Source organism: Nannobrachium achirus, assembly GCF_963921795.1.
Source record: "Nannobrachium achirus genome assembly, chromosome: 3".
Classification (NCBI taxonomy): domain Eukaryota; kingdom Metazoa; phylum Chordata; class Actinopteri; order Myctophiformes; family Myctophidae; genus Nannobrachium; species Nannobrachium achirus.
Window position 1 is genome coordinate 34356188 of NC_137812.1, and position 24936 is coordinate 34381123.

Consider the following 24936-nt stretch of genomic DNA (forward strand, 5'->3'; position numbering starts at 1 on the left):
TCAGATTCCCGTGGTCCAGAATGACACTCATCTTGTCGGCCTCGGAGCGTCTGAGGCGCCACACCAGATCATCTTTGGCCCACTTGAGAAGCTCGTCGTCCGTCAGATTGGAAATGTCCTCTGCAGGAGTTTCAGCCTTTGCAATCGACAACTGGATCTGGGGCTGGGGCTGGGGCGGCGGAGTAGCTTTCTCCATTGGTAGACTTCCTCCGATGCCAACGGCGGGTCTATAATACTCAGCGACTCGTTGGCAACCTCTGCTCGCATCCGCTCCCGAGTCGAGAATAATTGGAAAATGATCAACGTTTGATATCGAATCGCATAGTTTTTTCTGTTGCCTCCAACCCTTCCTCTCGCCAAAAGCAACAGCTGACGATGCCGGTAGGTTGGGCGAGAGACTAGAACCCCCCTATAGGCTCCTATCACTGCAACATCCTCACACACCAGGCTGGACGGAATGCCCACAGCCCTAGACTCTGTAGGCTAGTGGATTATTCTCGTCTCGACTCTGCATCCAGATTCAGCCCCAATTGCGGTCGAAGTGTAAAAAGCTTCGGCAGGTTGCGTGGAGTTAATAAAATACACAGCTATCGCCTCCTGGTTCTGCACACTCCAACACAAAGGAAAGGTTACGCCGTGTGGTCGCATCGCCAGCCTGCAAGTGCACGAGAGTATAGGCTGGGAGATACCGTGACTGCCTGCAGAATCATACTGTAGCTTACCACCACCCTCTCTCTCTCTCTCTCTCTCTCTCTCTCTCTCTCTCTCTCCCCCCCTCTCCCCCCCCCCCATTCAGGGAAGGCTGCAGCATGTAAGCACTGCCATCTACTGCCGTTTATGCGTAGAACCATCATGGGCATCAATCACTTGGGCGAGATCCACATGCAGGAGCAACACGCAGGAGTCAGGACCATGGACAGTTCTAGGCCATAGCCATCTAGCTTAGTATCCATCTAAATGCATGGTTCTATCCATCTATCCATCTACAGAGATAGATAGATAGATAGATAGATAGATAGATAGATAGATAGATAGATAGATAGATAGATAGATAGATAGATCGCTCATACATGCATGGAGATCCCTGTCTGAACCAGCTGCACAGGCTGTCTTCCTCCATATGATGGGCATTCCCATATGAAGTCCTGTTAGATATGGGCTTAATTTTGTTATGACATCAGGGATCTCCATATATGGGCATAAAAGGGAATCTGTTAGAGTGGTTCCCATGACATCACAACATACAATATATTATGCCCATACATGAAGATCCATGAGGGCCATGTCTTGGCCATCTGGCCAGTGATATATATCGATGACATCAGGGATCTTCATATATGGGCATAAAAGGGATTCTGGGGAATACCCATATATGGACTTTTACATAGGTGATGTCACCTGTGATATCACCTGTGATGTCACAGTGATGTGTCAAGGGAATAATGTGTACGCAGCTTCACGTCTACACGCAGACAAGCTGACAAGCTGTGACATTTCTCATGGTAAACTGTGACCTTTGGTCGCGATCATAGACTGTAGAAAAAGGTCGCAATAACGTTTTTATATAAAGTTTTTTACTGATTAGGTGCTTGGTATTCTTTCTAGATTGACATTTCTATGCATTTGATGTATTGATGTTGATGTACTGATGTATTCTATTTATTGGCATGAGAAAACATATGTTTAGCATACATTGCCAAAGCAAGTGTCAAAACATAATAAAAACAGTTGACAATGGGGAATATAATTATACAGGTATTCAGTGGGAGGGTAACCAGTAAACTCACCCTAAAACCATCTCGCCTGGAAATCTCGCCGCTGGGTTGTGAGAATTCCCAGGTGACTCTTCTGCGGTCCAGGGTGAGTGCGATTGTCGGTAACTCTTCTGGTATTCAGTTGGAGGGGGTACATCATTGCTTAAACAGAGCTATGTCATGTTTTGTTGTTATGTACAGTATATACAGGGTATGAAGCTTTTTGGAACAAATAGCAGCATTTTTCCCAATACGATTTCAATAGTATGCAAAGAAAAGAAAAGAAAAATGGTATACGCTCTTTTTATACTGTATGTGCAGTAGGTCTGGAGGTCATGTTGGGTGTGGAGGATGCATGCAGAGTCTTGGTTTGGTGTTTGTCCCATTTTTCAAAATCTTGGTTGGCAAGGGGACCCCAGATCTTGCAGCCATAGAGGTTCTATAACAGAGTCGGGATGTCTAGCTTGACATTTCTTTTAAGCCCTTCTCACCTTTTCTCTTGGTTCATATGTCAAATTGACTGGCTTCATCGGACACGCAGGGATGCATTTTGCTAAGAGATATGTTATATATTATTATACTTTAATTTATATGTAATTCTTTTTTTGTGAATACATTTTCTCCATTGACTTGAATGGGAAAATGCAAAAATGTAACTTTTCCCAAATATGGAGATGTCTGACGTTATAGACCACATGAGACTGGGCATTCCCGGATATGACCTCCCCATGGCACCCCATGATGAAAACAAAAACATGAATAAAAATGGTGTCATAATTGTGGTGGATTTGTGCTGAATTGTGCTGATATCATTTTAGATATTTTACACACCACCACTGTCATGTTCTACTAGCACTGCCTAATACTGCTGCTCTACACCGCCCTCTGTAGGGCACAGTCTGTAGGCCTACTGCTGCTATGTTTATTTATTTATTTGCACGTTTGGTTCGTCACACTCAGGTGAGAACTTGAAGGGAAAGCAGCTAAGCAGAGGCAGAGATTCCGGTCAGATCAGGTGTTTTAAGTAGGCTATTATAATATTCATGATATTTAGTTTTTCCTCTCTCCCAGAATGCGGCCGGTGGAAAAGGAATGTCATGAACTGCCAATGCCATTAGTGTGTGTGTGTGTGTGTGTGTGTGTGTGTGTGTGTGTGTGTGCGCGTGTGCGCGTGCGTGCGTGAGAGAGAGAGAGAGAGAGAGAGAGAGAGAGAGAGAGAGAGAGAGAGAGAGAGAGAGACCTAAAACAGCCGATCTACAAACTCACAAAGCGTCGTATCGCGTTAATGCGTTATGATGAGCTTGTAGATCGATTCTTTTTGGGCGCACAACACCATCGTACGATGGAGCATAAATGAGCTGAATCAGAATGGAACGCTGTGCGTGCACGTGACGTCAGGACAGGAGGAGCCAATGGGAGAGCAGTGAATGTGTAGTAACACGTCATTCTATTGAAGTACAGGAACCGGTTGTGCTAGCGACCATCCCCACAGTCTGTTCTGTCTGTCCTTTCTGTAGGCCCATCTGCCGCAGTGGAGCTACAAATGTTCATGTAATTTGTTTTAAATTGTATATATTTTTTATACTCTTTATTTGGATCTACCATCAACAAACTACATAACATAAGGTAAGAACTATATATCCCTACCTCTAGAAGCACCGACTAGAAACTAGGCCAGTCGTATTTTTTCGCTTCCTTCTGTTTACCCTGCTGTGTTGAAAGACGGATTTCCCGTCACAAGTGGTTTAAAAGACCTCTGTTCCAACTACCATCACATGCTCTTTGAGATCAGTTACAAGTTTCAACACAATGTTGATGATTTATGAAGTAGGCCGCCCGGTAGATCATCCAATTTGTGTTTTCCATCCTATTTTCAACAATCGATACTACACTGCACCGGGGATTTCCATTCGTGTTTCCCCTTAAACTCCCAACCGATAAAATGGTGCAGAGTGCAGACTCGACATTAACTGCTTGGAAAATATTAGGCTTTTTTTATGTGAACACAGAAAGTGGGAACGATTTCTTACACTGACTGGTGGTGGGCATAACTTACTGACGCATACTTGTTGTTCCTTAGAGAAAATAAGGTTTCACTAATATTGTTGTCATTTATGGATTCTGGTTCTATGTGTGTTCTTTTTATCTCTGACATTGTTGATGCTTATATCAAATATAAATTATATTTGAAATATTGTAAGGTATTCCACAAAGCCTACTAGCCTACTAGTCTGCAATATCCTGCATACTAAGCACTTTATTTGGCTTGCATCCTCCTGGGTGAGGTGGCATTTACTGTATTGTTTGTCACACCTGTTCACAAAGGTGTGAGTGTGACCTAAATATATCCTGTTGAAAAATGTAACCTAAAAATATCTTTAGGATTCCACCACGCTCACGTATCAAAACATGCTGATCAGGTTTCTGATGGCATACTTGAGCGTCATCCTTTCTTCTACATATGTCCTATTTTACCCAAGCATGGAGACAAAGGAAACAAAGCCTGTGCAACAGTATATACAGTGGAAAGGCAGGCTCTCCTTGCAGACTGTCAAAAAGCTTTCAACAGAGTAGGACAGAGCACTCAACCAGTTAAGACACACAGGCTGTGTCTGTGCTCTTGTGCTAAACTTTTAGTGCAAGAAGTTTACCACTCGGACGATCTATTCATTCTTCACATAAATTTAATACAGAGCATTCGACTACTTATTCACCTCTGGATTCTTTATCATATGTTCTCCTCCCAACACCGAAGCTTGGCAATGGCGACCTACCAGGAGTTCATCCAACAGAACGAGGACAGGGATGGGGTGAGGTTTAGCTGGAACCTCTGGCCCTCCAGCCGCCTGGAGGCCACCAGGCTGGTGGTCCCCGTCTCCTGCCTCTTCACCCCCCTGAAAGAAAGGCCTGACCTGCCCCCGGTCCAGTACGAACCAGTCCTCTGCAGCCGAGCCAACTGCAAGGCGGTGCTCAACCCACTATGGTGAGTTGATTGAAAAAAGGATTTTTGGGGGTGGAAATTATTAACGGAGGCACAGACATTTTTATCGATTAAAACATGTTATAAATATAATCAGTTTAGAGATGTAGCTTATAACAATTCTAAAAGGTGCTGTTTACAACTTGGCCAAAATGCGAAGCTTGTCTTTGTTGTATAAAATGAAAATCTACTGTAGGTTTTTCACTGCTCTGTAAGCAATTGCAATCTCTGTCTGTTTGTTCAGATAACTCGTGAATGTGATGAGCATATACCATTTGTTATACATGAATAATAATAACTGTGGTCTCGCTGAAAGCGAGCCCACATATGCTATCTTCATTATTTATCTACATAGGCAGGGCCCTTAGCCAATGAGGTGTAGCCAATACATGGTGTTACATGCGAGCCCACACTGTTTCGTAGGAACAGTATTTCTAGTTAAATTTTAATATTCAAAAATATAATGAACACATTAATCGATTTATGGAAATAAATGTTAGCTGAGCCCAAAATATTTCTCACCAGTAGCTTTTGAATTTGAAGCATTCTATCAGCTAGTAAACATAAGGGGGTAAAACGAATGACACCTGAAATTAATTGAATATATCTATCTAGCCTACCTACTGTCCTCAAAACTTGTAAGCTTTTAATCAGTGATTTTTGTTTATCCCTTTTTAAACGATGGGTGTTTAATCATTGGTTCTTGCCGTGACAAAATATCACTTGCATTTGCATTCATTGTGACATGCATATGAAAATCTATCTAGGCACCTGTCTAGCCAGTGGCTGGCTGCTACGTATGTTATGTGTGGTATTGCTTCTTTTTGTTAAGTAAATATAAATATAAGGCTTATGCAGTGTTGCAGTCAGTGTCATAGCATCGTCTGCCCCAAAAGGTTTGTGACTCATCTAAACATTGTTGAGGTGCAGCAACCTTTAGGTGTGGTATAGCACACCTTCAGGAATATGAATATGAACGTCTGAGCCAGCGCTCCATTTGTAGACACAGCTAGAGCCTTAGGTGAATTTTGTCAGCACACTGCAGACACACCTAGTAGTATACTAGCATAACAATAATTATGCTGCAGGCATTATTTGTTGTCTTGAGTACTCACTTTGCTTTCATATTTTTGTCCTCTTATACAGTCAAGTCGACTTCAGAGCCAAGATATGGGCATGTAACTTCTGCTTCCAAAGAAACCCAGTAAGTACTAAGTAGTGAATAGTCTAGACTCTAATACAGGGGTCTTCAACAGGGGGTCCGGGACCCCAAGGGCATCCTCAGAGTTACTATAAAGTTCCTCCAAATCTTTGAGTGATTCAAAATGTTTTCTTCTTCTTTTTATAGTAACCACTTGAACCTTATGTCCATATTCTGAAAACTTTCGCCAAAAATAGCAGAGATCGGCTATTTTCGGCAAAAAGGTTTGGTGTAGAGGGGAAAAGAGCAGACTAAGTAGTGAAAGGTCAAGTTTGTCAAGTAATGAATAATGACGGTTCAATTGGTTAAATGTCTGAAAACACAAATTGACATGACTCCAAAATACTCTGATGATTGGAATCTCTGAAAAGGTTGTGGGCGTCCCTGGATCATCTCTTTCTCAACTAAGGGGTCCTTGGCCTGAAAACGTTGAAGACCCCTGGTCTAATGCATACTATAGGTACCACCATGTGTGATATATGAAGGCACAAGGACACCTGTAACATTTGTTTAATAGGCCCATCATTTATTGTTTAAGTCATTCTTTCTTTCTTTCTTTCTTTCTTTCTTTCTTTCTTTCTTTCTTTCTTTCTCTTCCCTCCAGTTCCCACCCTCTTATGCAGGAATATCAGACGTGAACCAGCCAGCTGAACTTATGCCTCAGTTCTCTACCATTGAGTACATAGTACAGGTAAACATGTCCTATATGACTGCACTCTAATCTGAACCATTGAGTAAAGAGATAGTATGTACTGGACACATGCTGTACAAGCTTTTACTACATTTAGGGTCACTAAACGTCCAAGTGATTTATCTCACGCTGGTGCTCATTGAAACATCACTCCACTTTGCACTCCACTTTGTTAACACAGAATCTGTGTATGTGTGCATGCTGTCATGCTGTCCAATCAACTTTGAGCTGGATAATATCCTTTTGATATTGTCCTGTTTAGTTGCAATACTGACCGGGAAGTGAACCGGAAGGTTCTGGTTCAAACCCTGCTCCCTTCCAAGTGGTAGTTTAATGGTATTACGTACAGCAGATAAATCATTTCTGAGCATGGTTTAGGAGCATCTTCCCTAAAGCATGCTCAGAAAATCAGTAAATCACAGCAGGTACACTACACACATTGCCAGATTCCATGCTGTGAATAAATACATCATCTTGCATGAAGGATGCATGAACTATATGAATAGTTTGATACGAAATCTTCGATGGCACATATTCGTAGTGTTTATTTATCATGCCCCCGGTGTGTGTGTATAAGGCTTTAACTGTTGATGTTTGGACTGGGGGCTGCAAGTCAAAAGTCATACATTGGGAACACCATTCAGCCATAATAGTCTTAACATCTCTCTTCCCTTTCCAAATTGTTGCCAGCGTGGACCGGCCACTCCGTTGGTCTTCCTCTATGTGGTGGACACGTGTTTGGAAGAAGAGGATCTCCAGGCCCTCAGGGAATCCCTCCAGATGTCCCTGAGCCTGCTGCCGCCCAATGCCCTGGTGGGCCTCATCACCTTTGGACGCATGGTCCAGGTCCACGAGCTCAGCTGTGAGGGCATCGCCAAGAGCTACGTCTTCAGGGGCACCAAGGAGCTCTCTGCCAAACAGATCCAGGTGGGTGGATTAGGGAAAGCAGGGTAGGGCTGTCACAATTTATTACATAATCGTCTAATCGTAATTATTTGACATAATCGGAAATATTTTGTCATGATCGTCATAATCGTGAATGTTGAAAAATGTTCATACATTGACAAACATTTTCAGAAATAGTGGAAATAGCAGATCTACAAGCTCACAACACGCCTTGTGAGCTTGTAGATCGGCTATTTCCACTATCAAAGTTATTTTTTAAGTAGAAAGTTGATAAATATGTCAGTAATTTCTTTGTATGTTTAAGTTATGTGTCATATCTGCCATGTGCAACTTCAAAGCCTAAAAGCCAAACAGAAATGTAATTGTCAACGACAAATACACAATTAAATCGTTAATCGCAATTATTTGAGTGACAATTAATCGTCATGTAAAATGTCATATCGTGACAGCCCTAAAGCAGGGGGGGGGGGAGTAAAGCCACAACATCACTGTTTTTGGTGTTAACTTCGCAGATCGCTATTTTCACTATTTTTGTAGGCCACCATTGTACAGTGAAGTAGAATGCAGGGTTAAGTAGTTAATCAGAATAAGCGATTTTGTAAATTAAATTTATAACAAATATATTAGACGTTTTTTTTTCTCATGGCGATTCCTTGATATAGAATTGAGAAAATGTGATATTTATAATTACTTAATTTGTTTATTTGGACGGGACATATGATGTTGCTAGGTTTTCAATGTAATGGGTCACGGGATCCACAGGTGGTCATTCAAATGGGTCCCATATGATTATTTTATGGGTCCCGCGGCGACACGTGCTTTATGTATCAACGGTGAAAACAACAACATTTAAACAAATAGTGGCAAATAGTGACGATGAAAGGGAATTTCAGTAGATGCTTTCCAAAAGTAAAGTAGAGCATGTACATTTGATCTGGTAAACAGAGACAGAGAATCAAGGCTCAGAACTTTGTCCCACGGTGGGTTTTATTAATACGATATCATTGTGTCGATTCCCATAAAGACAAGTTCCTGACAATGCGTTGATCCATCGTCTAAGATCACATCTAGGTCATAGCATAGAAATTCAATGAACTGCAGTGAAATGTAATGCGTTGCACGTGAGTCCCCGACTCCCCGCAGGCTAGAAGGAGTATGCAGGTTATGTGAGAAATTAAATGCTATGAATGGATGTGATGATCCAGGTCAACTCAGATGGTACAGTGAGATACTTTATTGTCCTAAAGGGATGCAATAAAGGTAACATTACTTTTGTGACTCGGTCATTGGATATTTGGGTCAAAGAGAACAATTTATGCTTTCTTATATTTGTTACCATTTTGGGTAAGCTGTAGGCAATGTGTTGATGTTTTTGTAAAACTTACATGTGTTGTTACATTGTTTTTGTGCTTTAGGAGATGCTGGGTTTAACAAAGCCAGCCGCGCCAGGACAGCCAGGCTGGACCATGGCACCTCAAGAGGCTGCAGCTACTTGCAAGTATGGAATACTGGCACTTTATCACTAGAGCAGGGGTCTTCAATGTTTTCAGGCCAAGGACCCCTTGGTTTTATGTTTTTTTTTTGTTTTTTTTTGTTTTAAGTTAAGGGGGAATTGAAGAGAGAGAGACGAAGCAGGACCCCCAACAACCCGTAGATACCATATAGTTTAGTTTCATCGTTTGACAGCACAATCATCAGTGTATTTTGGGTTCATCTAAATGTGTGTTCCCAGATATTTAACCACTTGAACCTTCAATAAACTTGACCTATGACTCTGTACTTGGTCTGCTCTTTTTCCCCTCTACACCAAGGCTCTTTGCCGAAAATAGCCGATCTACAAGCTCACAACGCCTCACAGCGTGAGGCGTTGTGAGCTTGTAGATCTGCTATTTTTGGCTAAAGTTCTCCGAATATGGACACTAGGGTTCAAGTTGTTAATATAAAAAAGGAGAAAAAAAAGTTTCTATCACACAAAGATTTGGAGGACCCCCTGTAGTAACTCTGACCCCCTAGGGGTCCCGGATCCCCTATTGAAGACCCCTGCACTAGAGAATATTGAATGACTATTTCTACAATTACAATCTTTTGACCGGCACATACTACATCATCATCTGTAGCAGTTATCCTGTCTAAGGAGTGTGTGTGCATGTTTCTGTGTGCAGGTTCTTACAGCCTGTCCACCGAGTGGACATGAACCTCACAGACCTGCTAGGGGAGCTCCAGAGGGACCCCTGGCCGGTCCCTCAGGGCAAGAGGCCTCTGCGCTCCACTGGCGTGGCTCTGTCTGTTGCCGTGGGTCTGCTGGAGGTACTGTGCTACTACACATTTCATCTGTTTCTTTCGCGCACACAACCGCATACAACACATAGGGCTGTCACGATATGACATTTTACATGACGATTAATTGTCACTCAAATAATTGGCGATTAACGATTTAATTGTGTTTTTGTCGTTGATAATTACATTTCTGTTTGGCTTTTAGGCTTTGAAGTTGTACATGGTAGATATGACACATAACCTAAATATACAAAGAAATTACTGACATATTTGACAACTTACTACTTAAAAAAATTACTTTGATAGTGGAAATAGCCAATCTACAAGCTCACAACGAGCTTGTAGATCTGCTATTTCCACTATTTCGGACATTTTTCAACATTCACGATTATGACGATTATGACAAAATAATTGCGATAATGTCAAATAATCACGATTAGACGATTATGTAATAATTGAGACAGCCCTAACAACACATGTATACAGTTGAGGGATGTATACCAGTGTTTCTCAAACTTTTTTTGTGTGGCTTTTCTGCCTTTACTAATAGTATTACAGTGAAGATAGGACAGGAAACAGGGAGAGAGAGATGGGGATTGACATTGACATGCAGCGAAGTTTGTCGGGATTCGAAACCGCAAAGCCCTGTCAGGCTGGCTAGAGTCTGTATGTGGTATGCGCCTGGAACTAGGCCAGCAGGCGTCCCAGACAGCTCTTTGTACATGTCATTTAATTATTTTGTACTAACCTGAACTTTGCCCATTCCTCGATGACCATGCCACATATTTAGCTACACACACTAACACGCACACACACAAACACATAATCCTGATAATGCTATCTCCTGAGTGATTTTTGTTGCTCTAGTACATGTTGTGCTTTGTCAGTTCAAAGCTCAGAACCTTACATTTTGCCTACTGTCCGTTCTCCTCTTGTCTCGGTTCCTCCCCCATATCCCTTTCTCTTCTGCTAATCCAAGCACTTACATAATAGATCACTCTCCTCTCCTTGCTCTTATGGCTTATTGGCTTGATTAGAATAAAATTAGGGCCTTCCATCATTTATCTGCTTTGGAATGTTTGGATTGAAATCTGGGTGATCTCAGCAACACTTTCACTTGATCAATGAGTCGTTTGTGTATATAAACCAGGCATAAAAGCAATGTGGACCCAGTTTTCTGTTGACTATTTATCTGTGGCCATCCTAAATGAATGTAATATTGATGTACTTTTGGATGATCACACATAAAAATAAATCCCTGGCAGCTCAGCAGCTCTTTACTCGGTGTTACATTGTATTGGTTGGGTATTATCACAGATCCACTTTTGTTGTGACCTTGTTATCACAACTATCAAAGTAGTAAATCCTACATTTAACAATGAGAGTGCAATCTCTTAGTTAAATCACATCTGAGGTATTTACTGTAAAACATGACGCGGCTCTGGCCTTTCCCAGACTCCTGCACTTGGACTTTGTCACATATGGGTGACATCAAGTCTGACATCAAGTCTGCCTTTTGTTAAAGACACAAAGTACTTAGATTTTGCTATCATTTATGCAGACTTTCAGTTACTTTGTCTTTCTCCAGACCGTTTTTTGTCCACAAATTGTCCACAATTTAATGTGAGCGACAATGACAGAACAGAACAGCTATTGCATGGTGTTTGAGTCCAATGTTCCACCCTGTGGTCATTAGGAACGGTTCTTATCTACAGTACAACACAAGGGTGACGACGTGTTACTTAAGATTGGTTAGGTGCTTGTTGTCAGTACACAAGAGTGTCAGGATGTTCCTACGGTTCTGTGGTCTCTAAACTGCTGATGGGACCTGACTATCAGCCATGAGTTTCCCAGTTAGAAGTGAAGAACCTAGATATACCCCCATGACAGTGATTCATATTCATTCAAAGATAAAAATGCCATTAGTGAGTAAGAAATCTTAAGATAGTGGGTACCCTATGAACATGTCTTTGTAAGGTCTGGCTATGGAGCATTGATTATCAAGACAATATCAGCAGAATGTGCACCGACTATAGCAAAACAATAGCAAACTTATCTCTGGAATTGCTTTGTCTCGTTATTTTGTATCTCACACTTGTGAGTCAGTAAAACCATCAGTAATTTAACTCTGAAAATGTTATAAATGTCACCACTCTCTTTGGAATAAAATAAAGAGTTAATGATTTTTATGTGTATGATACTATTTTCAACTATGAATTATTCATCAGATTTCATTGTTTCCCAAGTTTATTTACCTTGCATATACAGGTGCAACTCTATTTGCAAATTTAAATTTAAATACTGTGGCACATTTTGCAAATGCCAACTAATATATCTTTTGACTGTTTATATTGAGATGCCCTCTGTTATTACAGATTAACTTCAGGAAGAAATGTGATTTGTATTGGAGTAAAAAGAAATCATCTTAAATAGGGGTTCGCTGTTTTAATTCTCTTCCTAATCTTTCTCCTGAAAGTTATGACCCCCTAAATCGGACACATGTAGTATCCATTAGGTTTCATTACGATGATTATTGAGCTCTGTTGGTGATGGGGAAACAGACGGAGATCATTAGAGAACTCAAGCCTACTTGTGTTTCACTCTGTCCCCAGGGTGCGTTTCCCAACACAGGGGCCCGTGTGATGCTGTTTACTGGCGGCCCCCCCACCCAGGGCCCAGGAATGGTGGTGGGAGATGAGCTGAAGACCCCCATTCGCTCGTGGCACGACATCCAGAAGGACAATGCTCGCCACCTAAAGAAAGCTACCAAGGTGGGGGAATGACTGACATTTGTTTGTGTTTTCTCTATCTCTATATCTACCCATGCATACCCATACATTTAGGTCTTAAACTATCCCATATTATAGTTTTACTAACATCACAACCTCCAATTCTCCGAGTCCCACAACAATTTTCCTGACTATGTGTGTTTATTTCCTGTGATGTTCAGTACTACGAAGCCCTGTCGAACCGCTCTGCTGTGAACGGCCACTGTATCGATATCTACGCCTGTGCTCTGGACCAGAGCGGACTGCTGGAGATGAAGTGCTTATCAAACCTCACCGGGTCAGTCAGTCAGTCCACTACTACAATGATAATTACAAATGGTCCAGGCAGGAAATGTTATAAAATATTTAAATTAACAATATATTGTACCTATTATAGGCATAGTGCGGGAAAAAAATCTTAAAAATCAAGTATAAATCTGGCTTTAGGATCTCAAACCTCATGTGGCGAGCCTGTGTCATAAGTTGTCAAATTGAGCAACAGGTCGCTGCTGTTAATGTGTTGCCGTCTTTTAGAAATGTGAGCTTTGCGAGTGAGATTCCTAGAGTCAATATGTTGTTGTGCTGTTCTCAGGGGCCACATCGTGATGGGGGACTCCTTCAACACCTCCCTCTTCAAGCAGACCTTCCAGCGCGTCTTCAGTAAAGACTTCCAAGGAGAGTTCCGCATGGCCTTCGGAGCCACATTGGAGGTTAAGGTGAGGTATCCAGTGTTTTCAGTCAAGTGTCATTCTTTTCTGGTGATATGACTTAAAATCAAATCAGTTGTTCAAGTAACCTACATGAGCAAGATATAAATGTTTTACGCTTACAATAGTTTTCGTGACTTCTTGTGTTGCCTGCAGACATCAAGGGAGCTGAAGGTGTGTGGGGCCATTGGACCGTGTGTGTCCCTAAACTCAAAGGGTCCCTGCATTTCAGAGAATGTGAGTCATTGTTACGGAGGAAGATCCCTGACATTCAAATTCCCTTGTTCTTACAATTGAGGAACTGTACTCACTGATATTTATCACCGTCTGTCTCACTGCTTTGTGTAGGAGATGGGTGTTGGTGGGACCAGCCAGTGGAAAATATGCGGTCTCGACTCCTCCACTACTTTGGCCATGTATTTTGAAGTTGTGAATCAGGTAACACGCACAAAGATTATACTTAATTTATAGATTTATCTTGTGAGCTCATCTGAGAAGTTCTCATGCATTTCAAGTGATCATTCTTTCTCCATGTTATCACAAAATCCAGTTATCTGTTATCTGGTTGACGAAAGTGGCATACCTAATTGCAATTATGTTAAATGCACTTGTCTTACGAAACTCTTTTGTTTTGTAAGTTGTAGCTTTTTGTACTGCTGCTATACCTGAACAGCGCTCCCTCGTAAAAGAGATCTTGCATCTCAGTGTGATTTTACCTAAATAAAGATCAAAGTTTTATTAGATTTTTAATTAAAATGCATCATACCACTGAATCATTCTAGATAAAAGGAGAAAACACTATCCATGTAATCCTGAACCCAGATCATTTTGTTTGGCGCATACTGAGAGTAGGAGGGGAAAAAGAGCTGATTGTGAGCATTCTTACTGACTGTCTCCCTTGTTGTGTGTTTCAGCACAATGCACCCATCCCCCAGGGTGGCAGAGGGGCGATCCAATTTGTGACCCAGTACCAGCACTCCAGCACTCAGAGAAGAGTCCGAGTCACCACCATCGCCAGGAAGTAAGATTCTGCTCTGTTAACAAGGGGGAGGGTTCATAACAGGCAAAATGTACCGTTGTTTCCTGTTGAGATTGGCACACTTCCTGGGGCAGTGCCAATCTGCCCAGATAATGCATGTCACACAAGTCTTCTTCTTTTTTAGTTTTTTACTCTAAAAAAAAAGCACCTGCAATGTAGTGCATTTGAAACTACATTGCAGTGCACATCATGGGGTGATCACTGCTTGCCTCCTGTCAATTGTTTTATTTTTGTTTATTTTCTGTTTATTTCGTTGCTGAGTGAGGTCAGCAGACAGTGACGTGAGTGAGATGAAAAAAACTGGGTGAAATGTGCCAATCTCAACAGGGAACATCTGTACTAAACCATTGGCTTTAACATTCCCAGATAACATGTAAAACTGGTGCAATATGTTATTACCAGTCAGATCACTTAGGATAAAAACAGTTATTACTAGTTATTCACTAGTATACAGCAGGCTAAAATACCACTCCAAAAAGGCCAGAGTATCTAAATACTATCTTAATGCAGAAGAACATTGTATATTGCTAACCACAGCACAAAAAAAGCAAAAGCCATAGAACACAAATATAGGCCTCTGATAAAGTATACATGGATGACGCGTCAAGGAAAAACCGAATCTATTACTTAAGCAGTTGAGAGTTCTCCGACGTGTCAAGGAAAACCAGAATCTATTACTAGAGTAGAGTAGAGTTCTCTGCCAGTGAATACCAGAGTCAATATTGGCTTTGTTGAAAAGGATGTTTGCACTAAATTCCATTGTGGTACAGAGAAATTAAAGCCACACAAACGCGTCATTCATACACCTTCTGCACCTGCCCTTATCTGGTTTCAACACTCCTTCCGTTGCTGACGTCTCTCTCTCTCTCTCTCTCTCTGTCCCTCCCACCAGTTGGGCGGACGCCCAGACACAGATCCAGCACATCGAGACGTCGTTCGACCAGGAGGCGTCCGCTGTGCTCATGGCTCGCCTGGGCGTCTTCAGGGCGGAGTCGGAGGAGGGGCCGGATGTCCTGCGCTGGCTTGACAGACAGCTCATCCGCTTGGTGAGTGGCAGTCCCAAACCACTGAATGAAAGGGGACAATGTAGTTTGTCATAATGGAAAATGCGCCCTGGGAGTTGTCTGGAATGTACAGTATGAAGAATGTAGAATGTAGCCTCATTCCTCTGTGTTGATACAGTGAAGCTCTTTCACATGCCAGCCTGTGTTATTACATTTAGACCGTGTACGCATTATTGCGTATTATTATTTTATGCTTTATTTTTGAAAAATCCTGAACATTTGAATTTTGACCCGATTTTGACCTGATTCTAAGACCTTCTACGTTTTTTGTTTTTTTTTGAAAAACACATGTTTCTACGTCAGTGGTTCTCAAACTCTTTCATGTCAAGGTCCCCTAGAATTATATGTATTTGGCCGCCGGCCCCCGTCTCAAAATATTTTGTATCAGGGACCCCCCAGAAGCAAATATTTGAGTTACAAATTGTTCACTTTAAAAATTAGATATTCAAAGATTTGCACACATTTTCACGACTTTTCAAAAATAGCAGATCTACAAGCTTGTGCCGCGCTGCGAGCTTATATATCTGCTATTTTTCAGTAGTTAAAGCATTCAATAATTCTAGGCCCAAATGTGATTATTAGAGGTATGCTGTTCGGTGTTCTGAGGCTTGTTCTCTTCCTTGGTTACAGTGTCAAAAGTTTGGCCAGTTCAACAAGGACGATCCCACATCCTTCAAACTGTCAGAGTCTCTGTCCCTCTACCCACAGGTAAGTCTGCCACCTAGTGGGCCATCATGGCATTATATACTTTCATCACACCATTAGGGGAGATTACAGAGTTGAATCCTACCTTGAATCCAATATAATTTCACCTTTATCCAGCATGGCAACAATAATCATCGGTTTTCACAAATTATCTAACATTCGTTTTAGACATTCGAAAATGTCTAAAACAAGGGTCTTCAACAGGGGGTCCGGGACCCCTAGGGGGTCCTCAGAGTTACTATAGGGGTCCTCCAAATCTTTGTGTGATAGAAACATTTTTCTTCGTTTTTGAACCCTAGTGTCCTTATTCTGAGAACTTTAGCCAAAAATAACCGATCTACAAGCTCACAACGCCTCGCACTGCGAGGCGTTGTGAGCTTGTAGATCGGCTATTTTTGGCATAAAGGTTTGGTGTAGAGGGGGGAAAAGAGCCGACTAATTACAGAGTGAAAGGTCAAGTTTATTAAGTATTGACGGTTCAAGTGGTTAAATATACCCCTGGTCTAAAACATAGCATCTCGACAACTCATTTGAATGCGTAATAACTCTCTCTTTCTCTCCTCCCTTCCGGCAGTTCATGTTCCACTTGCGGCGGTCGCCATTCCTGCAAGTGTTCAACAACAGTCCAGATGAATCCTCTTACTACAGGCACCACTTTGTCCGCGAGGATCTCATGCAGTCTTTAATCATGATCCAGCCCATCCTCTACTCTTACTCCTTCTATGGGCCACCAGAGGTCAGTCTCATACCTAGACCAACACCACTGCTGTACATAGTACATAGTACATAGTAAGCCTTGCCGAGCCATGAGGCCCATATGACTCGGCCGAGCCATGAGGCTCATAGGGCAGGAGCCTATCTCCTGTTTCTGTAGCGTGACAACACCACTGCACAACCTTTGAACCTCTATGCTGTCAAATCCTGTGTGTTAACTGGACACTGTTGCACTCTAATAGTTAAATTAACAACCTGAACCCTGGCATCCCTATTCTGTGTCTGTCTGTCATAAGGCTGTTGAAGAACATTCAGCAAAAATGGCAGAACTACAAGCTCACAACTTGACACGTTGTAAGCTTGTTTGTTTTAGGTGGAAAAATTCAGTGTCAACCAAGTATTGACACCTGGGGCGTCAATATAGTATAAAGGTGTTTACTCCTAAACCTGTCAGGGCAGGTTGAGGTACTGCCAACACTGCATTGTCTTAGATATGGTAACTTCCTCAAGGTATTTACTGAGGTGTGGCCTAGCACAGGCTGTAGACATGAATAATTTAGAAGGTAAATTGATAAAATCTAAATCTCTCCGTTTTGGTCTTGTCATACTGGCGAAAATAGGCGGTAGTTCGAAATGGCTCAGTTGCTGTCCCATTGTGAATGTGATCATTGACCTGTGTGTGTGTGTGGTTCGTCTCCCCAGCCTGTGCTCCTGGACAGCAGCAGCATCCTGCCAGACAAGATCCTCCTCATGGACACATTCTTCCAGCTGGTCATCTTCCACGGAGAGGTGAGACTCAACACCTCACTGTAAACATTGGTGTAGTGCAATTTAATTTAATTTCAAGGACCCCCATAACTCTATAGAGTATACAAATGGAACCAAATGAACCCTGGGTTCATTTGTATACTCTTGGAGTTACAGACCTGTAAGGTCTATTTGGAACGAAGAGGGTCCCTGTACCTCACTTTGAGGACCCCTGGCATAGTCAATACACACCCTTTGCCATGACAGTGACTCACTTTGTTTATATAAATAACATGTAAAACCTCAGAGATGCTAACCCATAATGTGAATCTTTCATATCAGAAAATATCGGCGTGATTGACCAAAGCCAGCGTCCGTTTTTTGCATCATACTCGTCGGCCTAGATGTCTTGCTGTGCGAATTGGCCAATTACTCATGTCCGTCTCTCTCACACTCTTCTCCTTCTTCTTCTTTGTAGACAATTGCCCAGTGGCGTAAGGCAGGATATCAGGAACTGCCGGAATACGAGAACTTCAAACAGCTGCTGCAGGCCCCGCTGGATGACGCCCAGGAGATCCTACAGACACGCTTCCCCATGCCGCGCTACATCGACACGGAGCACGGCGGCTCACAGGCCCGTTTCCTGCTGTCCAAAGTCAACCCGTCACAGACTCACAACAACCTCTACGCCTGGGGACAGGTATGCTACCATATATGCAATGGTCTGACAGCCTTTTAAACACATGAACCAGGGTCCCCACGGTCATGAAATTCCTGGAAATATTTAGAAAGAAAAAAAAATCCAGTACTGAAAAAGTTGCACATAGGAGTAAGCGGCTCGTTATTGTGCTGAATTATTCTTCTGAAAATTGGCTTAAATATTCTGGGAAAGTTTTGGAAATTCTTTGGTAAAAATGTGTGGGAACCCTGAGCGTAGCATCCATTTTCTGGGGTGAACAGGCGGAAATTACAGATCTACAAGCTCACAACATGTAATTTTGCATTGTGAGCTTGTAGATTGGCGATTTTCGTTCATTATAATATGGTACCATTGTTGTGTACCCTGTCTGTGTCTCAGAGGAGAGCTGTGGACAGTTCCGAAACTCTTGCCATGTTCAGTGATTTATTCATTCAAGACCTTTTAATTCAAAAGATTCACTGTTTATTTGTGTGTTTGTTTAACCAATGATAGAAACGGTATGCACAAATTGTAAGGCTATGTTAAAGTACTCAGTATACCTGTAGGTGCAGGTTTTGGATTGGCCAACCTCTAACTGTAAGTGAGTAATGTTGAAATCTGAAAATGTTGAAATATTTGATCATGTATTGTTTCAAATTAAAGAGGAGCTTAGCTGGAGCCACCACTGTATAATGTCACCCCCTTGACCAGTGCCCTTCTGGCAATGATAAAGTCGTGGATAAGCCAATCTCAACAGTGAGTGGACAAAATTGGTTTGGTTTCATCCATTGTAATTATATACAATTTCATAATATAAAGTATTTCAACCCATACAATCTTTAAAAAGTGGGAGGACTAAACTGTGTAGTGGGAATTGCTGTGTGGTTCTGAAGAGACATGGATGATATCTTTTCAGATATATATAACATTTTGGGATAATCGGGTCATTGATCATCATCATCCTTGCTTCCTCTGTATCTGTAGGAGACGGGATCCCCAATCCTGACGGACGACGTCAGCCTCCAGGTCTTCATGGACCATCTGAAGAAACTAGCCGTGTCCAGCTCAACATAGAAAGGCTCCATGCTGGGACCAAACTAAAGTATGCAAGATGCTGGGACCAAACTAAAGTATGCAAGACGAGGAGTAACTTAGAAGAGAGACATTCCTGTACTAACATAGGGACCAGACGAAATCTCTACAACTAAACCAAGGACTGAGACAAAGCTCAAGTTCTCACTTGATGTTGAGTCCTCCACTAACACTTCCATGGGAAGTGAATCTTTCTAAAGGAGAAGGTTCAAGACAAAAAGAGGACATCGCTGTATTTACACAGGAACCGAGTAACATTTCCATGTTTCTATTCCCTTGATATTTATGATGATTCTGTTCAAGAGTCGTTGTGTTCTTCACGTGAGCATTCTGGTTAGATTTATTGGGCTGTTTTGTTCCCACTTTGTCTATTAGATACAGAATGATAAGAATAATAATTTAATTGTTTTATTTTGTTATACTTGTTTGTCCATTGTAAAGTGTGTAAGTGTTGCAACGGCATTGGTTAAAAATGCTGTTTAATAAGAGGAAGTACTTTTGTCTGTTATGCTACTTCTAGATATTTCTCATTAATGTATTGCTGTGAAATTAGCTATGACGCACATTTTATTATGTGCCGATGGCTGTTCAATTTGACAATGATGTACTTTATTTTGAGAAAAGTGTCTTCTGACAAAATCCACCCTCCCGAGTGATTAAAAGTAATGCTGTGATGAAAGGAAGTCAAAGTTGTCGTTGACTCTAATTTCAATGATGAGCATTGGAATTGTATGATAAACAACTATACAGTACTGTAGTTTGTCTATTCACCATCATTTTGTATTGAATGACTGCCAGATCTAAATGTAGACGCTTTGTAATTAAACCTTGATCTAACTGTACTACTGTATACAATTGACTTGACTGTGTGTGTGTGTGTGTGTGTGTGTGTGTGTGTGTGTGTGTGTGTGTGTGTGTGTGTGTGTGTGTGTGTGTGTGTGTGTGTGTGTGTGTGTGTGTGTGTGTGTGTGTGTGTGTGTGTGTGTGTGTGTGTGTGTGTGTGTGTGTGTGTGTGTGTGTGTGTGTGTGTGTGTGTGTGTGTGGTGTCATGAGCATTACTCTTTTCTGAGATGCGTTCATACTTTTCAACTTAATTCCAAGCTTTCCAGGGCAAGGCAGATTTATTGTGTAGCTTGTTTCTGCAGTTGCAAATGCTTTACACAAAGCATCAAGGTGGCAAAATAAACACGTTTTGAAAGCACATTTGGATTTAAGTAAAACAAAGAAGAGAAATTACTGTGCTGAAGAAGGATTCAAAAAGTTATCCAGTGGGGCGCCCGCTGAACTACTGGTCCAGGTGCATACCACTTAGGCATTGCCACATAGGCATGGATGCCTGGAAGCGTCGCCGGTTCGATTCCCGATCCGGACGACCTTTGTCGCATGTCTCTCCCCATTCTATTGTCAGTCTACTGTCCTATCAATAAAGGCATAAAAGCCCAAAACAAATATAAAAAAAAGGCAGCCAGCGGCAAACAAATGTTTTTAGATTCGATACAAATAAAAGTTAGAGTGATAACTCCTGTGGTAAAACTAGTGATCAGGGTCAAATGAGCAGGAAGGACATTGTGAATTCATAGGTCAGAGTGTGGGAAAGGGGAAAACTGTTTCGCTTGTGCGCAAGCCGTGGAGAGGGATTTTTCTTTCCTTGATGGCTCACAACACTAGATAACTAGTCGGTTCTCCTGGAGAATAAGTGTACAGCAGAAAAGGAAAAGTCCTGATATCGTTGGAGTGAATGTGTTTACACAACGTGTCATGCTGCCAGATCCCAACAACCTACTAAGAAAACAACCTACTCCTAAACAGTTGTCTTTTTCTCATCCACTACCAATCCATGTCATAAAACCACTCCCACACGTCCCACACACTGTAAGCTTATTCCAGAGAGACCAGACAGTATGTGCAGTATTCGAGGATCAGTGAATGGCAGATTGTAAAGACTAATCCTTCAGGCCTATCTGTAGAGAGATTCTACTCTTAGCAGCTTTAAGCGGAAGTTGGCAGTGAAAAACAAATGAAGTCCGTCTATCAAGTGCTTAGGCCTTACAATGTTGCACTCTGAAGGCACATCAGGGCCAAATGGCAAAGTGCAGGGCAATGACATTTAATCTTGTGACATGGATATTCCTGCATATACTAAAAGATTGATATATAGAAAAGCAAGTGAATGTTATCCCCTGCCTGTCAATCGTTTTTCTTTCTTTCTTCAAAGATCATTGATGACGCTTCTTTCCTTGTGAATCCCGAGCTTAGACAAAGCTGCAAGGAAATGTGCCATATTATCTTCCATCAAATCCTAACAGATCAGTCCTAGTCGATCAGCTGAATCTGGCAGCAGGTCAAGATAAATTATATAAGAATTCTACCGTACAGCATAATATGCAATATGTCATTGTGTCGTTACATAACACCACAGTATGTAGTAGCATAGCATTATCATTCTATTTCTGAGATTTTAAACATTTCAGTTTGGAATAATGTTTTGGAGGAAATATGTGGTTGGGCAGATTATATATGGAAAGGAACAAAGATTATAATATTTTCCCATTCTTGCAGACAAATACACACAACAATCATGACAACAATATGCAATTCAATTTGGTATGGGTTATGGGCATCTTCAAAGCTAAAAATAGTTTCTCTCTTATTCTTTCAGTAGGCCTATTTGCTGAACTTTATGGTACAATTAGATAGGTGTTTTTTTCTATTTGAGTATCTTGGCCTCCCATATTTTCAGAGATGTGGTTCTTTAAAAACATTGTACTACTTTTACACCATGTGTGTGTGTGTGTGTGTGTGTGTGTGTGTGTGTGTGTGTGTGTGTGTGTGTGTGTGTGTGCGCGCGCGTGCGTGTGTGCGTGCGTGCGCGCGTGTATGTGTGCGTGTAATCGCTACTATTAGGGGTATTTTCGTGGGGAGCCTTGGCCTAATTTGTCCGTTTTCAGTGTCACATTGGTAGCCTCGGTTGTTGATCCTCATGGGGTGAAGATTAAGTAGTCTAGGCTGCCTGAGGAACCAGAGATAGCAGGGTTAGGGTTATTTGGTGATGTGTCATCACTCTAGGGTTAGAAACACTTTTGTTCTGGCTGGAGGATGTTTTGTAAATCCCATTTTAACATATAGTAAGTAAGACATTAAAAATGTCATTGCATTTCAGCACTTTATGAAGGACAGCTAACTAAGGCTAGTTAACATTAAGGGCATTATCAATAGAGTGATCCTGAATGGGCTTAAAACAGAATCATTTTTTCAATCGGTTCGTTCTGAGCAGAACCAACATTTTAATGTTTCTGTTCTTTGACCCCATAAGTTTTATAGCTTTATGCAGGATACGTTCACTGAGCACAAAATAATTCCAACCCGGGCCCCCTTCGCAAGTGATTAACATTTCTATTAACTAACCACTGACTGCAGTTTTGTTAGTTATATTGTGTTAACATACTCTACCATAAAGATATAATAACATTATTAACAAAACAAGTTATGGATTGCCTAAATATTGTGCAAACTTATCCAAAACATGCCATGCTGTTAACTAAAAAAATGAAATTGATGTCTAGGCAAGAAAAAATAAATTACACATTTAGCTTGGAAAGCTTAGGAAATGTTTCAATCCCCCAAATCAAACAGGATTTACAACTCTACCCACACACACGCACGCACGCTCGCACGCACGCACACACACACACACACACACACACACACACACACACACACACACACACACACACACACACACACACACAGTGCTCTGAGTTGAGGTCTACGTGGGGATAATTATATCCCTATATAACCCTCTTTAGAATACAGCAAACTCAGTGACCTTGGCTTACATTCAAACTCTGTACCATGAATTGTACACATACTGTAATGCACCTCCCATGTCCAAAACACATATACCAGTAAGACTCCCTAATCGGGAGATAAGCGACCGTCAGGTCGCAGCGTGATTTTAGGGCAAAATGTGTAGGAGCAGTGTCCAAAAATGTGTTTGAAAAAATTGGCCAGATGGTGGCACTATATGGGACAGATCCATGTTGATGACATGAGTGTAGACATACTATGTATACCGATTTGCATGATTTTAGGGCAAAATCTGTAGGAGCAGTGTCCAAAAATGTTTTTTGAAAGAAATGGGACAGATTCATGTTGATGGCTCTCTTGGCGCCGCAGAGGCGGACGCGTGGGTACCGGCCCCGGCTCTCCCGGTCGCTCCTAGCCCAAGTTACAGCATTTTATGTGCGCTGCAGTGGCGGGGGTCCTCCACTAGGGGTATCCATGCTGGAGCACCATTAGTCAGTGGTCCCTGGGAATTCCCCGTGAACAGCCCCGTTTGGGTGGTCATTTGGTCATTTTTGCACTTTTTGGTGGTGGCAGAAGGGGGTCCCTGGGGGTCCCTGGAGCTCGGGGGGTCGCTGGTGGGGTGGAGGTTGTGGTTTGGCAGGCAAGGAGTGTGTGTGCAAAGTTTGGCATGGATTGGGGCAACGGTGGCGGAGATATGAGTTGGGGAAAAGTGTGACACGACGGACAGACTGACAGACTGACTGACAGACAGCCGGTGGAGGTTTTGGTAGCTTCCATGGGTCATTGTGAACAGCATATAGGGGCTACAATCATTCATTGCAACAGAAAATTCTACAATAAATCGCTGACTTTGGATCATGGACCACACAGCCCAGTTCCCCCAAGGGCCCCTGGCAACGGCCCCACCGGCCCAATGGTTAATCCAGCCCTGTTTTGGATATTAAACTGGTGTTGACTCATAGGTTTACACATAATGCCTATTATAGACACATTAAACATACTGATGTGGAGTCCTTCCAGAGATAAATATCTCAATGCCACCATCATGAATGTGATTTTTCATGACATTTGCCACACTTTCCATGCAATCAAGGATCAACTGATGATCATTTCTTAACCACTGCAGGTGTGCAATTGTAGTTAGATTGGTTTAAATATATATATGAATTGTTATGTAGTAGGCCTATTATGCATTAGGCCTATTATCAAATATGATTATCATCAAATAAAATAAGTCCCAGATCGTAAATTTAGAACATAAAATTCTAAAGTTACGTTATTAACCAGTCAGATTTGGGGATAAGTGACATTTTTCGGTGAAGTGTTAAATAACTCTTTTCCAACAGTCATGACAGTTACTTGGAAAATGTGTCAATGACAAATTCCCAGCATAGGTCTAGATACTGTCTTGTTTTTCTCTTCATAGGCCTAAACTGAGGACGACATGACATTAAAAAAGCTATTCAGGGCCCATGGTCATTCGCTCTCCCAAGTTATACATCACGCCTTTGTCAGTGCAAGTAGAAAAAGAAGGGAGAGGGAGCAGCCAGATAGCATAGCTACTATCACTATCACACGCAAATCCAACACTTTGATGCAAGCACCATTAAATCCTTTCACAGCGTGACACTCAGTCTGGACGACGTGGATTCACGGCACCTCGTGTGTGTGTGAGTGGGAGATGGAGCGTGACTTGCGATGATGATGGCACACACCAAGTTCAGCTGTGGAGTCTTTCTGGAGCCGTCACATCAATGGAGATATCGGGAGCGCATCCAAATTGATTCATTTGTTTTTGTTTTTAA

General features: G+C 41.9%; 1 protein-coding gene and 1 pseudogene across 2 annotated transcripts in view; one reads left to right on the forward strand and one right to left on the reverse strand.

Annotated features, from left to right (window-relative positions):
* Positions 1-196, reverse strand: part of LOC308281645 — a 23795-nt pseudogene extending 23599 nt beyond the window's left edge. Inside the window, exon 1 of the transcript in view lies at positions 1-196. This exon is cut by the window's left edge and continues 56 nt beyond it. The product of the transcript in view is annotated as an uncharacterized misc_RNA (transcript).
* Positions 197-3226: 3030 nt separating this feature from the next.
* sec23b (SEC23 homolog B, coat complex II component) lies at positions 3227-20166 on the forward strand. Its single transcript, XM_080721478.1, has 19 exons — positions 3227-3380; positions 4510-4737; positions 5881-5938; positions 6540-6626; positions 7317-7553; positions 8948-9030; positions 9695-9839; positions 12422-12580; positions 12760-12875; positions 13170-13293; positions 13441-13521; positions 13633-13722; positions 14199-14305; positions 15216-15369; positions 16018-16095; positions 16667-16828; positions 17509-17595; positions 18032-18253; positions 19217-20166. Exons 2-19 carry the CDS (start codon positions 4517-4519, stop codon positions 19304-19306), a joined length of 2301 nt encoding a protein of 766 aa, XP_080577604.1. The 5' UTR covers positions 3227-3380; positions 4510-4516; the 3' UTR covers positions 19307-20166.
* The last annotated feature ends 4770 nt before the right edge of the window (positions 20167-24936 follow it).

Bases quoted from the DNA above. Each gene is read 5' to 3' on its own strand.
- sec23b (XM_080721478.1), top strand. From the start codon at position 4,517: ATGGCGACCTACCAGGAGTTCATCCAACAGAACGAGGACAGGGATGGG. The intron at 6,627-7,316 runs GTAAACATGTCC...AATTGTTGCCAG, and splicing joins CCATTGAGTACATAGTACAG to CGTGGACCGGCCACTCCGTT. The intron at 13,294-13,440 runs GTGAGGTATCCA...TGTTGCCTGCAG, and splicing joins GAGCCACATTGGAGGTTAAG to ACATCAAGGGAGCTGAAGGT.